Source organism: Rhyacophila brunnea, unplaced genomic scaffold (assembly GCF_057557595.1).
Source record: "Rhyacophila brunnea isolate RB1 unplaced genomic scaffold, BYU_Rbru_1.0 scaffold_35, whole genome shotgun sequence".
Classification (NCBI taxonomy): Eukaryota; Metazoa; Arthropoda; class Insecta; order Trichoptera; family Rhyacophilidae; genus Rhyacophila; species Rhyacophila brunnea.
Genome location: NW_028233017.1, coordinates 1473627 through 1487462, shown reverse-complemented (window position 1 = coordinate 1487462; position 13836 = coordinate 1473627). Strand labels below are relative to the sequence as shown.

The 13836-nt window shown below is 25.1% G+C and overlaps 1 protein-coding gene across 1 annotated transcript; it reads right to left on the bottom strand.

The window, feature by feature from the left end:
• Positions 1-1710: 1710 nt before the first annotated feature.
• Positions 1711-2415, bottom strand: LOC147067657 (uncharacterized). Its single transcript, XM_085953470.1, has 2 exons — positions 2330-2415; positions 1711-1957 (listed from the first exon to the last, which is right to left on the bottom strand). Exons 1-2 carry the CDS (start codon positions 2413-2415, stop codon positions 1711-1713), a joined length of 333 nt encoding a protein of 110 aa, XP_085809596.1.
• Positions 2416-13836: the final 11421 nt, after the last annotated feature.

Genomic DNA, 13836 nt, shown 5'->3' with positions numbered 1-13836 from the left:
AATATCATTTCCATTTTTTATATTTAGAAAACACCTATTTCACCTTCAAAGGTGTTTGTGGGAATAAAAAGTGGCAAAAAATGTCCCCTTTTTTCTATATAGAATTTAAAATTTTGTGTATCTCAGAAATTATATTTTACTTTTTTGCTGTATTATACATGATTTAATGCATCAATATTTTTTTTTGATATTGAACGTCTGTTTTTAGATATGTAATCTCGCAAATAAGAATAACTTAATAAAAAATTACAGATGAATATGTTTTGAGCGTTTTTCGAATGTATTATACGAATTTATGCAAAAATAACATACTATTTATCAATTTTCCACCCATCTTTCTTTTGAAAGAGATAAATTAAAAAAAGTTAACTTCGACAGATTTATTTAAAAAAAATTGCATCCTAATTAAAAATATATTCTCAAGTAATTTAAATTTTTCCATAAATCCACGTTTATTCATATATTAACTTTCAATGATTACCACTTGTAAATAAATATAAAAATGAAGGATTTAAACAAAAAAGTTCATTTCTATCGATATTTTAGTATATTGAATACTTTTTTTGATTTTTTGAAATATTTTTACAAGGCATTCTTAAAGAAAATCTTAAAACTCATTGTTTTATTCAACATCTCATTATATTGTTCAATTTCAATTTTAGATTTAATTTTAAGTATTTAGTAGAAATTCTATAGGAATAATCATATAAAATATCTTATATTTAATATATCTTTATAAAATTTAGTTTATGTTTTTTTTTCAATAGGTAGTAAATATATTCAAGGGAAAATGTTTTTAAGCACATTTTTATTATTTAGAAGGTAAAAATTGTTGTGTAAAGTTCTTAAATAATTTATGTTTTTTTTGGGGTTTAAATTTCAATATAAAATATTATACTTTATTTTCCAATTCTATTTGATTATATAAATAGATTCTTATCTATGTGATTCAGTTATTTAAATAGATTAATTTTATCTATGTAATTCAGTTATTTACATAGATTCATTTTATCTATGAGATTAATTTTATTTATTGGTAAATTTTTGTATTGTAATTTAAAAAAAATTTCTTCAAACTTGACTTTATTGATTTTAAGTACACACGTCATATCTAATTACTTATATTTGCATTCTTCTCTTACATATTATTCGATTTGCTTCCACCTTTCAAGACCAATTATTTCAAGGGATTTCCTCGATCCCATAATTTAAATATATGCCTTGATATAGTTAGGGGCTTTGAGGTCATTATATTTATAAATAATTAAAAATATCACAATACCAAATATTAAGATTTTCATTATTGGCTAATTTTAATTTTACCTTTTTAAATTTTTACAAACAAGACTTTAGATCGGTTTTTACGCCTGCTTTGGATAATATTGTATCATGTTTCGGTTGAACACGACCTTCTTCTATGTATTCTCTCTTTCAGACTTATTATAAAAAATTATGGGTTTTTATTGAATTATATTTGAATCCGTTTTATGATAAAAAAAATGGGTTTTCGCACTGCATATTATTTTGAACACAACACAGAATAGAAATCGAAATATATAATATCAATAAAATCATTATATATCCTATTTTTCAACAAAGACAGCAAGAAATTACGGGTAAATTGTTAAGGGCTTCAAGAAAATGATTATTTTAATAAAAGGCAACATAAAGTTTAAATATTCTGATTACAATATCACAGAAATGATTTTTTTATTTAATATTTTTTTTTAGATGAGCCATTAAAACATTTCCTTTTTCGGCAATAAGCATTTCCTCATTGATATTTTTTTCGATGATAAAAACAAGCCCGCTCACTTTATCAATTTTACAGCTAAGCCTTCTTTCAATAATGAAATCCGAGAGATAAGATTCAAGGTAAGGTACGCTGATTCCGAATAATTTTGCCATTGAATCTAATGAAAGACTTTTATAAGACTCAAGAAGCTGTCCAAATATTCTTGAAATAAAGATTCTTATAAATGAATTTATGCTGCTCCCCAAGAAAACATTATTTTTTATTTTTTTATCGATAAAATTGTACATAAGCAAAAAGCTTTTACCGTATTCACAGTTATAAAAGGATTCAACAAGTTCTAGAGCAGATTCATTTTCTGATCTTGTTTCATTTACATTTCCATTATCAAGTATTTTTTCTTTTACTTCGTTTCTTTTAAATGATAGAATACTGCTGAAAATGTATAGAATTACCATTTCATTATAGCTCATTAGTTCTTTACTTTCGAATGCTGGAAGTGTCGTATAGAATAAATCAGCTGCTTCTCGAAATTTTGAGTTAATGATGTAATAAAGGGCATGGTATGTTTTAAACTTATTTCTACGGTCCCAGTCACATCCTCGAATAACTATATCGTTTCCTTCTTCTATCGATTTAAATAATTCTATTTTATCATTCATTATGATATTTATGCGAATTTTGCATAATGTTATATCCATTTTTAAAGAGCTAGAAGGATTTCGTTGCATAATAGAATTTGTTAATTCATAGAACTTGGAACGATCCAGAATCTTTGCATAAAACTCGGCCTTTAAAATATCACATTGTAAAGTTTCTGATTCATTGTCCACGTCTTTTATCTTGGAACAGATGGCAGCCAACTCAAGTTCATTTTCTTCGGTAATCTGTTTAACAATCGCATCATCAAGTGGAAAAACATTTCGACTAGAAAGTAAAGTATAAAGACTAACCATCTTATTTTCCTTTATGTATGTCAGTAACTGTTCGTTTTCTTGGTCATTGCCATGTTTTTTAATCATATTATAGACTTCTAATGTCGGCTCCTTGAAATTTATCTCCATTTTGTTAGGGTACATCGAATCTAAATTAATCATCGAAACATTTAGTTACAACAATAATATTAACATGATGCAATGGCCGAAAAATTTACAAAAATACATTCTATAATGCTATCGTATCTTAAAATCTAAAGATAGATTGTGAAGCGCACAAAAATTACAAAAATACATTTTATAATGCTATCGTATCTTTAAATCTAAATGAAGATTGTGAAGCGCACAAAATATAAAGAAAAGTAAATATGGGCTCATTTATGGTGGCATTAAAGTCTTATTTACTTGAATAAGTCCACAAGGGGGCAATAAATAACCAAGTTATGGTTTTAAATTGATTTTTATACAAATAAAAATAAAATGATCTCCATTATGGTGGAATCTAAAGTGCTCTTTTACTTGAATAAGTCCACAATGGTGTAATATAGACGAACACATGGTTTTAAATTGATTATTTACAAAGAAATATGTATACAATTTCCAATATGGTGGCGTTTAGAGTCTTATTTGCTTGAAAATCTAAAAAGACTACTTATAAATTGTAAATTAATTTTTATTTGAAGAAATATAAACATGGTCGTCTGCCTCTATAATGGCATGTAAAGTCTTATTTACTTGAAAAAGTTTAAAGTGTGTATTTAACACTGGCCTATAATTTAAAATTATTTTTTATTTATGGGTTAAGTTTTTTTTGTTCAAATCCTTTTATTTAGAGGTGGTCAGCTACTTGGGGACATTCCGCAACTCCTCGATACATCATTTTATACTTTCCCCAGATCTATCTTCATCAACTGCTTTTCTTCTCTCAAATGAGATGAGTTCAAGTGTCTTCTGCCCAAAATTTTACCTTGATTTTTATATTAAGAAATATATTTTATGGCCTTTAAACTCTGCTATCTAAAGTTTTGCTTGGTTGAATAATTCCTAAATGGAACGATTTAAAAATAACTCGTGATTTTGCATTATTATTTTAATGCGAAAATAATTCGCTTATTGAAGAATTGGCTTATTTTAACGGAAGCATATGCAAAAATAATAGTATTCAGAAAAAGTCTGGAGTTTATAAGTATTTTCAGAAGATGCATTGAGTAAAGGCATAAGAATGGTGTACTTGAAATGAGTATGTAGTAAATCTGTAATATAGAACATTCTAACATTTATCGCGAGTAAACATCAAAATTTAAAAGGAAATTGAGGCCTTGAGTAACAAAATATGTTTTATTAGACACTCTATAGATATATCTAAAGTTTTGGTTCGTTGGAACAGATCAAAAGGCAAAAAGATAAAATAACCCAGCCATAAACTGTATATTAAGATGTTTGAATGCCAACAGAACCAGAAACACACCCACAAGCAATATGATTGAGGAAGAAATTTGCATTTATAAGTCTTTAAAGAAAAGGAGGTAGTGTGGAAGATTTTCAAGATTTTGAACCGGAAAGAAGTATTAAGCAAATATTTTCAATAGAGTAACCTAAAGTTTTGCTTGAAAAAATTTAGATTGCTTATATCAAATTTAACATACATTATTTATTATTGTTTTTTAAACTATAATAGCAAAGAATTTCCAAAAATAAATCTTTACTAGAGCCGTATTAGAATAATTATTTATGAAATATGTGTCTAAAACTCTTAATTTTCTGAAAATATTTTTATGGCGCTGCTAAAATTGTTCATTATTACATTTAACGTATAGTAATTTTTGACTGTACGTTTATAAAACCTGTGCCCTGAATCATTTAATCACAAAAAACTCAATATACCTTTTTAAAACATAATTTTTGGCTTTTATTTGTAGATAATACCAAAGACTTTTAATATAAAACCTCTTTTTATCAATATATAAATAATCAGTCCCTTATAATTTGATACCTGAACAAGTCCACAGGTTTATATTTCATAAAACCAGATGGCCATCTATAAGAAATTAAAGGAACTTGTGTGCAAAATCTAAACATATTTATAAAATTTAAATATATTAAAATAATTTGAAAAATGTAAAAGATTGTATATAGTCAACATGTTAAATAGTATGAAAAACTTTATTTTTCTATATATAAGGCACAAATAAATGAAGACTTCATCATATGTTCGTTCTTTGTATATCTATACACTGTTCATTCTTTAAAGTAATGATGTAATCACTAAAAAATAGGTTTTCTTGTACGTATATATCGATAACTCAAATCATAGAAATTTAAGAAGTTTATTTGCGAAATTTTAAAAGATATAGCCTTTAAAGAGCAAAAATAAAGTATAAAAGCTTTTTTTAGATTAGATGTATTTTAATTTAAACCCTTCCGATAAAGCATCTTTTAGTTTAATATTTTTAATATTTAGGGTTTAGAAATATACAGATTCTATTTAGACCTTGTATTTTTTCTATCTTGAGCACATTATCTCGTATATTGTAGTGTATATTTCAAAGTAATTCCTCTTTAAAGTCTTTAATCATTGATCCAAAATCATCTACATATTTTCGGTTTTACATTTTTTATCTATTAAGATTATTAAGCCAAAATCAAAATTAAAAATAATTTTTTTTGATGTAATTAAGATATAATGTTTAATCATTGCTTATTCCATAAAATTTGATAGAATTAAGAGTCAATTTTTAAAGATGACTGCCTATTTCATTATAAAAAAAAGTGATATAAGTAATTTAGTTATTACAAACATTTACACTATAATTTTTTATATTTTAGAAATTTATAACGGCAGATATACACCCTATACTTCTAAATCCTTAATTATAACAGGATTTTACAAAATCTAGCATATATGTGGACTTTATAAAAAATTTTAACGAGCATATTCTCCTATATAGATCAGAAACGATTTAGGATGTATTTTTTTCTAAATATCTTGATAATAATCCAGGAAATTTTTTGATTGATGCTTGAATAACATTCAAATATTTAAAAAATTATAATTGTTTGTTAAATTTTATGATTATTAATTACATACTTCTCAAATTCCTATAAATTTATCTTTTAATAGTAAATTGGTTTTATGTCGTTATTACAATGGTAGAATCACATTTTATGTGTAAATAGAGGCACTAGAATGCTAATAAAAATATTTGTTTTTCTAGTTTTTGATTTATCATATTTTATTTTGAACCTCCAAGCAATTATTAACTATAGGTACATATTTACAGATGTCAAAATAATATATAATTAAAAGGTTTTTTTTAGAATTGACGCAATAATAAGTTTAGCTTGGAATAAAACCATTTTTTTAATATTATAATAGAATAAGGCTTGTTATCAAAGTAACTGTTTGATCTGATATAGCTAAGAATATATAAAAAAAACTTTCTTTGATTCTTTATATATTCATTTCTGATTTATTTCCATTAAAATACCTTTTGGGATATTATTCAGTGCATATGAATATGAAAACGTTTGTAAAATGATTTTAAACATTTTGATCTAGCTTATATGGGGCTCAAAATTTTTAGCTGTAAATACTTGTTTAGTAACTTAAATTTGATGATACAAAAAACGGAAAAAAATTTAATTCAAAAAATAATGCTTTGTTCGCCTTTAATCTAATAGATAAAAGCATAAAATTTATATTGTAATAAAATCTAGTATAAATATTGCTAAACAGAAAAATTTTGGCATTATTTATCGAAACAATCAAATATTATAAAAAATCGATATTTTCTGGGAAAACTACGATGTTAAAACAAATACCAAAATTTTATAGAAAGTATTAATGGATTTTTGTTCTGTTAAGACTTAATTATTGTATATTTTACTATAATTTATATATGAAAACTTAAAATAACCCTAAACACTGATAAACTAAAATTATTGTTTTTCATAAAATATTTGGTTGGAAAATTCCTTTGAAATTAGTTCATATTTTATTAAAAAGCAAAGTAATGTTTAAATTTGCTTTTATTAACTTACAATTACATAATATATTAATTAATTGGAATTTAATCGTATCCTGATGGCCATAAACAAAAAAAAGATTACTTTTTATTTTTTGCTGCGTGATATAAAAAACACATTAGATTTTCCGATCTAATTTAACAAAATCCGTAGTAATATAATTATATCCGTGTACAATAAATCAATTTAGCCATAAAAATTTACATAAAAACATATATAAACTTAAATAAAAGATTTTTATTCCTTTGAATTCATGCTTAGACATAAATAAATGTGTTAATAAGTATAGTTGCAAAAATTAGTATAATGGTGAATAATAATTTCGATTTTTTTAAGGTGTAAAAAATTCAAAAATCATTATAAAATCAAAAAAAATTTAAGAAATAAAAAACACTATTACAAAATTTATAAGTTTCTAAAACTCAATGACTGCAATTTAAGCGGATTTATAGAAAAATTCATATATAAAACAAACTGCATATAGTCTCATAATATTTTTTCTGATAAAATTTGATTAAAATACAGGTTCAATATAATGAATATGGCCAAAAACTGTGTATGAAATAAATATATACATACGAGTTTTGTTCGCTACGCGTAATCGCACCAAATTTTAAAATTTATTTTATATAGGTAGAACATTCCCATATAGATTCGTATAATATTTAGATATGCATACTGCATGTTAATAAATTATACATATCGATAACTTCGCTACTCTATTACTGCATATATTCAAACCAGCTAAAAAAATCTTATAATAATCAATAGTTTCATTGAAAAACTATTATTGACCACATTTTCTAAAAATCAATTTGGAGGTTCAAGTTCAAAGTTTTAAGTGATGAAACATGCTCAATTTATAATTAAATTCACATTGACGACGTTAATCTACAATATCACAATTTTTATATGCATCTATAAAACGCGTGAGAATATCACTAGATTTTTTCCAGTTACCATTTATGATAAAAAAGACTCGAACCATAGTTCAATAATATGCTCTAAGTTATACAAGGTATAATAATTATTATATGAGCATTAGGCCCATCACAACTTGAATAGATTTAATTATACTCACGGCCTTTAATGCGACAAATGCGTGTTTGTAAATTTTCTAACATCAATTAATACATTTTAAGCTGAAAATTTAACAAAAATTTAAATCTCGATTTAAAAGAGAAAAAGGTATAAGAACTGATAAGAGAATACGGTTCCTCAGGACTTTCGTTTACATTTCAATAATCATTATAATTACTTACCCGCTATTATAAGTTAAATTCACTGTCGAGCCGAATAGATTTTAAAACCATAAATTTTTGGCTTTATTTTAAGTTTGATATATAATTGTTCATTTTTTTAATATATTTTTCTGGGACACAAAACCAAATAAATTTTGTAATATTAGACTGTATCGAAATTCTGCAATTGCAATTTTTTTCGTCGTAAACCATCCGGAGCTATATTCTTAACTTTTTCGTTATTCTTTCAAAATTATTTTATATAAAAAACACGATATTATCGATTTGTAACCAAAATACCATTAAAGAACTCATATTTATGGGATCTGATGTCCTTTTCTTAACAAACATCGCTAGAGTGCTGATTTTTATATTGTCATTTCTTAGGGCTTTATTTTGCAACATTCGCACAAAATAGTGAAAAACTAGAATTTTTGCCCTTTACCTATAATATTTTTTGGATTTAAATAGAAAATATCGTGAATTAAGCTACAAACTCCGAACTTTTTCAATTTTATTTTTTCTGCTATAAATTTTTCAAATAGTTCTTATTATTTTTAGTTATTTTGTATCAATTTTAGATGCCGCTTATATGTTTTGAATAATCATACAATTTTTTTTAATCATTATTTTTTAAATATTTTCTTTAATACATATGTGGTTAAAATAAAATGCCTAGACTTATAGACACATGGGGAACAATATGCCCGTTCAAAATATTCTTTGAATATGTTCCATTCTTTTGATGAAAAATTACTTACATGGTTATACCCTCCTTGATATTAACGCATATTTTTGTCTATATTTCTATACATAATATAATTAAATGTTTTACAATTTATGTATATATAGAATAGCTTGATAATTATATTTATACGTAGCGCTTTATAAAAATTCAATCTAGCAAATTATATCATGAGTCGCCCTTAAATTATTCAGTATTGAAATTCATTCCGATTTTATTTAAATAATTTATCAGTCCGGTCTTAATTTTTTTTGATAGCAATTATTAAAATGGTTATTGAGGAAAATAAAAGAATATTGATGTGATAAAAAAAAATATGGGGTAAATGAATGTTTAAAATGTATTTATAATTAAAATTCTAAAATAAATACAAATCAATAATTTAGAGAATTTTTTAACAAACCAAATAATAATTATAAAGAATTCCAGAAATAAAGTTTATCAAATTAAAATCCAAGAAATATTTTTAATTTCAAAAAACTACATTTGATTTTAACCAGATTTAAAGCAAGAGATATGAACAAAGATTTTATAAATGTAATTTTTATTTTTGGGCTAATTTGATTTTTAGCTTTATAGTTCTTGAAGCAAAACTTACGAATGCATCATAGAATAGATTTATCTGATACTTTATTCTACCTCATCATCTTTACAACCTTTTTCAATGATATTCTTCTCTCAAGACATATTAGTTCAGCTTTTTTCCTAAATCCTATATTTTGTGCGTATGTACCAGCTTCTGTTGGTATTCCTAACTGCTTAATATAAAACTTATGGTATTTTGTTACCGCCCCACCCCAAGATATGACGTATGGCAATATTCGAGTTCTATATTTATAAAAAGGGTGTGTTAATTTGCTGATAGATAGTATTTTCTTAGATCCATATTTTCATCATTCTTCTGATTATTAATACTCGCTATTCTATTTTCTATTAACATGATCGAGTTTAATTTCTTATCGTACACAAAAAAGTCAGGTCGATCATGTGAAAATATAGATGTTTTTATTCTTGTAGAACCTTTATTTCCGCTAGTTCATTTTCAATTATTTCTGGAACCATGTGTTTTCTGATTTTCTTCGATTCTATAAAGTTGTATTTTCCTGAGATCATAATGTGAATGCATCTTAAAACTTTGTTATGCCTTTGTGTATAGCTATGGCCAAGAATTCTTTTACATCGGCTTGCTAAGTGGTCTACTGTTTTTTATGCTTCTTCACTGTGTTTAAATTTAGACAATTCTCAATAGAGCTTATTTATATCCTGATATAACATGAATCTCACTTTCGCTTTTGGCTTTAAGTTTCTAATTTTTAGTCATCTTAGTGATCCAGCTATGTCAAGCATTGAGTTTTTGTAGATACTGAAAGGTTTTTATGGTAGTTTTTTATCTTTTATTTTACACATTAGACTTTCTCTCTGCTTCAACTCAATAGATTCTATGAACAGGTCGTATAAGTTATTTTTGTTCATTAAGTATTCGTTTATCAATGATTGGTGTGTTTTATCCCCTATTCAATTTAATATATAGCTGCTCTTCTTATTTTAATTCCTTTATCAGTTGTAAGTGTTTAGTTTAACTTAAAAAGCATTTTCCCCAATAAAAATTCAACACTCGATGGTCCCTCCCAAGTTCTACTTTTTACAAATATAATCTTTCTTCATTTGCTCGCTGAAAGTGAATAGATTCTTCTTCTGTAACTTTCCGTATCCGATCAACTCTCTTAGCAAAGTCTTTTGATTTTAATTTGAGAACGCCTATATAGTAGTTTAATGGTAAAATGATGGATAAGAGCTGGTTTTGTCTGTGGTTTTTTCATTTAAGGTTTGTTTTGACTGGGTTCGAAATTTTTGATATAATTTATCCCAAATTTTGACGAATGTTTTATTTTATTGCAGATTTTCCATGTTCGATATCTTTAGACATTTATATTCATACTTAATTTCTATTGAATTCACATACTCACTAAACTCAAATTCATTTTGTGCAGACTTCGATTTATTCGTTTATAGCCCTATGAAATTTAAGAAATTCACTTTTCTTTCTGTTATATTTTAAGTATTCTGGGTTTTTTATCACAAGGTTTATATCATCAATAATTAAGAAATTATTTGTTCTATAGGAAGATTCATCTTATGGTATATTCACCGAAGGGGATTTTTCGTTAAGTACTCTAGTTAATGGATCCATGTACATGACGCATAAAAGTGGTGATATACTATTAGATTGCAGTATCCCCCCATCATACTTTTTTTAAATATTTCTTTGTTGTTATACCTCAATGAAATTTTCCGTTTACTCTTTATCGCTATTATAACCTGTACACCTACATTAATAGATTAAATTTTACTAATGCCACCTTAAACAGTTAAATTCGAATTAGTCATAAGCTTTTTTACATCAATCTATGTGGTGCAGATCTTGTTGCTATATTCCTTATTTATTTCCGTGTTGATTAGCGCTTGTTCTTTAGAGTCTTGTACCCCTCGTACAGTAGACAGATGATTTTTCGATACTAAGTTTGCGCTTTTTTAGTTCCAACTGTACAATTCCCGTCATCATTTTATTTGTGCATATATAAATATTATTCATATAAGTTATAGACCTAAATTAAGATTATAGATATAAACAATCATTTTAAAAACAAACTTTTTTAAAAATACGTAAAAAAGAAATGTAATTCGTGTGGACAACCATTTAAAATTTGAAATGGTTTTAAATGATTATTATTTTAAAATATTGGCAGTCCGTTTTACAACAAACAAACCAACGAAAATAATAATAGAAGCATATGCATTAGAATTTAATTTTCTTATTAAATATTTTCACATACCCCTTATTAAAACAATCTTTGGTCGCCAAATATTTTGTGAGCTCGAAGTGACACGACTAAATAAAAGGTGAAGTATGAGTCGAGCATCTTAAATCTTATTAATTTGAAATTACAGAAAAACAACTATGGATAATATCTACAGTTTAATTGGATTTATTAGCACATAAAACTAATGCAATGCCAAAAATTTAGCTCGATTAAGGATATTTTGTGATCCAAGTAATTTTGATCTTATATTTTGGCCTTAATAAAATATTGAATCGTTATCGTATCTATAACTACTACTTATAATTTATCATAGAATTAAAAAATATTTTAATTTAATGGTTCACAGGTATTTATATATTAACAAATTACACTATATATCTTGCGTTCCCATTTATTCTTTAACAATTCGAGTATTGTTTCAAAACAAATATATTGTCCGATGAAATACTTCTTATTTTGATAATATATTCTGCGAAACACATTAATGCTTTCAAAAACTGTTTAAGCTTTATATAATATACATATATTTTATAATTAAATATAATGGTATTCAAGTTTTTAAAATTATTATTAATCGTGATGATTCAAAATATTGAGTTTAAATCCGCGGGGGTCCTGTAATGGATTTTAAAGGTTTTGAGATAAGCATATTAATTTTATAGCCTGTATTTAACCCGTGATGGAAGACGTACATAACATTTTATTTTAATTTATAATATTTAAAGTATTTGTATCTTTTAAAATTCTATAACTGCATCATTTAAATTTTAATGGGTCAGTTCAATACTGCAACTACAAAAGCACGATTTATAACGTAGTGGGTCATTATAGCTAATAAAAAAATGGTCTAAATGATAAATTAAGCTCAAAAATATTTTCCTATAGCTGTAAAATCTCAATATTATTTTTCAATTTAGTTTCATGGAAGCACAAGGAATTCTACACAATAAATATTTCTTGTAAATAATTCTTTGAAATAAAGTTGTTTTTATAAAAAAGACACATTTATTTTATATATGAAAATAATGAAATTTCATAAATACAGATACCTTGAACATATTAGAACCCCCAAGAGGAACATAATTTTTTTTGACATGCATGGGGGGGATTATTGATTCTACAAAAATATAAAAATATTTCTGTAATTTTGGAAATAATTTATTGAAATTCTCTGTTCAAGCATTCTCATAGTTAACCACATATTTAAAATTATATTTGGTCAAAGTATGAAAAGAATGGTTTATATCATCTTTACATTTTTATTTATGAAATTTAGACTATGTAATGTAGGCATTAAAATTAAAGTCTGTATAAAATAACCATTAAGACTATCAATTAAAGAATATTGATTTCCTTCAATTGAATGCAATCTTTAATGAGAATTTTAAGTAAATAGTATGATTCTTTCATATTAATAATTGCATGTAGTAATCTTTATTACATGATCTTTGTACACTAGAATTTTTAAAGCAAATGAAATATTTATTTCGATTTTAAGGTTTACTAAAAATATTAAATATAAAAATTTTTGATAAAAGATTTTAACACGATTTTTATTTATTATTTGTTCATCTCGATTTTTTTTTAAAATTGCTGTTTTTAAATCGCTGAAATATCCAGTCAAATTTTGTATCTCACCATAAATATTTTTTGTATACTTTTTGTTTTGATCTAGAATCTTATTCAAATTTCCAGCATAAAGTGGATCTACTTTATGAGGGCCGATAAGAATTTTAACCATCGGGACCCTTCCTATATTTAGCTTGCCTTCTTCAAACATATTTAAGGTTCTCTTGAACCTTTCCCAGAAGAATCAATATTTTTCAGGTTCTATTGCTCCACATAAGCGCCAACCAGTGATTTTGAGGTTTTTTTCTTATCCGTCTCGTTGATAAACATCCGCCTTGAATCTTCGAATGAAAACATTCGAGTTATTATTATTTCTTCTTTAACATCAGAAGACTGTACATTTTGTGCTCTAAATAAATAATTCCTTATAAATGTATTTTCCTGTACATTTTTCATTGCTTTTATGCATTTTTGTTTGCATTTATTTTTATTCTCAATTTGAAAACATATTAATTGAAGAGCAATACAAAAAAAGTACTATTTTTAATAAACAAAAAAAAAATTACTGTATTATGAGCCTTTATAAAATTTTATAAATAATCAATATTTATTAATTAATAAAAGATTTTTATTTGATAATGAATAGAAAAATAATTCTTATGTTTTGCTTTACCGCGAAAAACCGCAATACAATTTATTATTTTAAAAAATTTTGATTGAAATAAAAGTCGTATTATTTGCAGTT

Coding starts and splice junctions, on each gene's coding strand:
- LOC147067657 (XM_085953470.1), bottom strand. CDS start 2,415: ATGAATGATAAAATAGAATTATTTAAATCGATAGAAGAAGGAAACGAT. Junction 1,958..2,329: donor GACTGGGACCGTAGAAATAA/GTTTAAAACATA, acceptor CTTTATTTCAAG/AATATTTGGACAGCTTCTTG.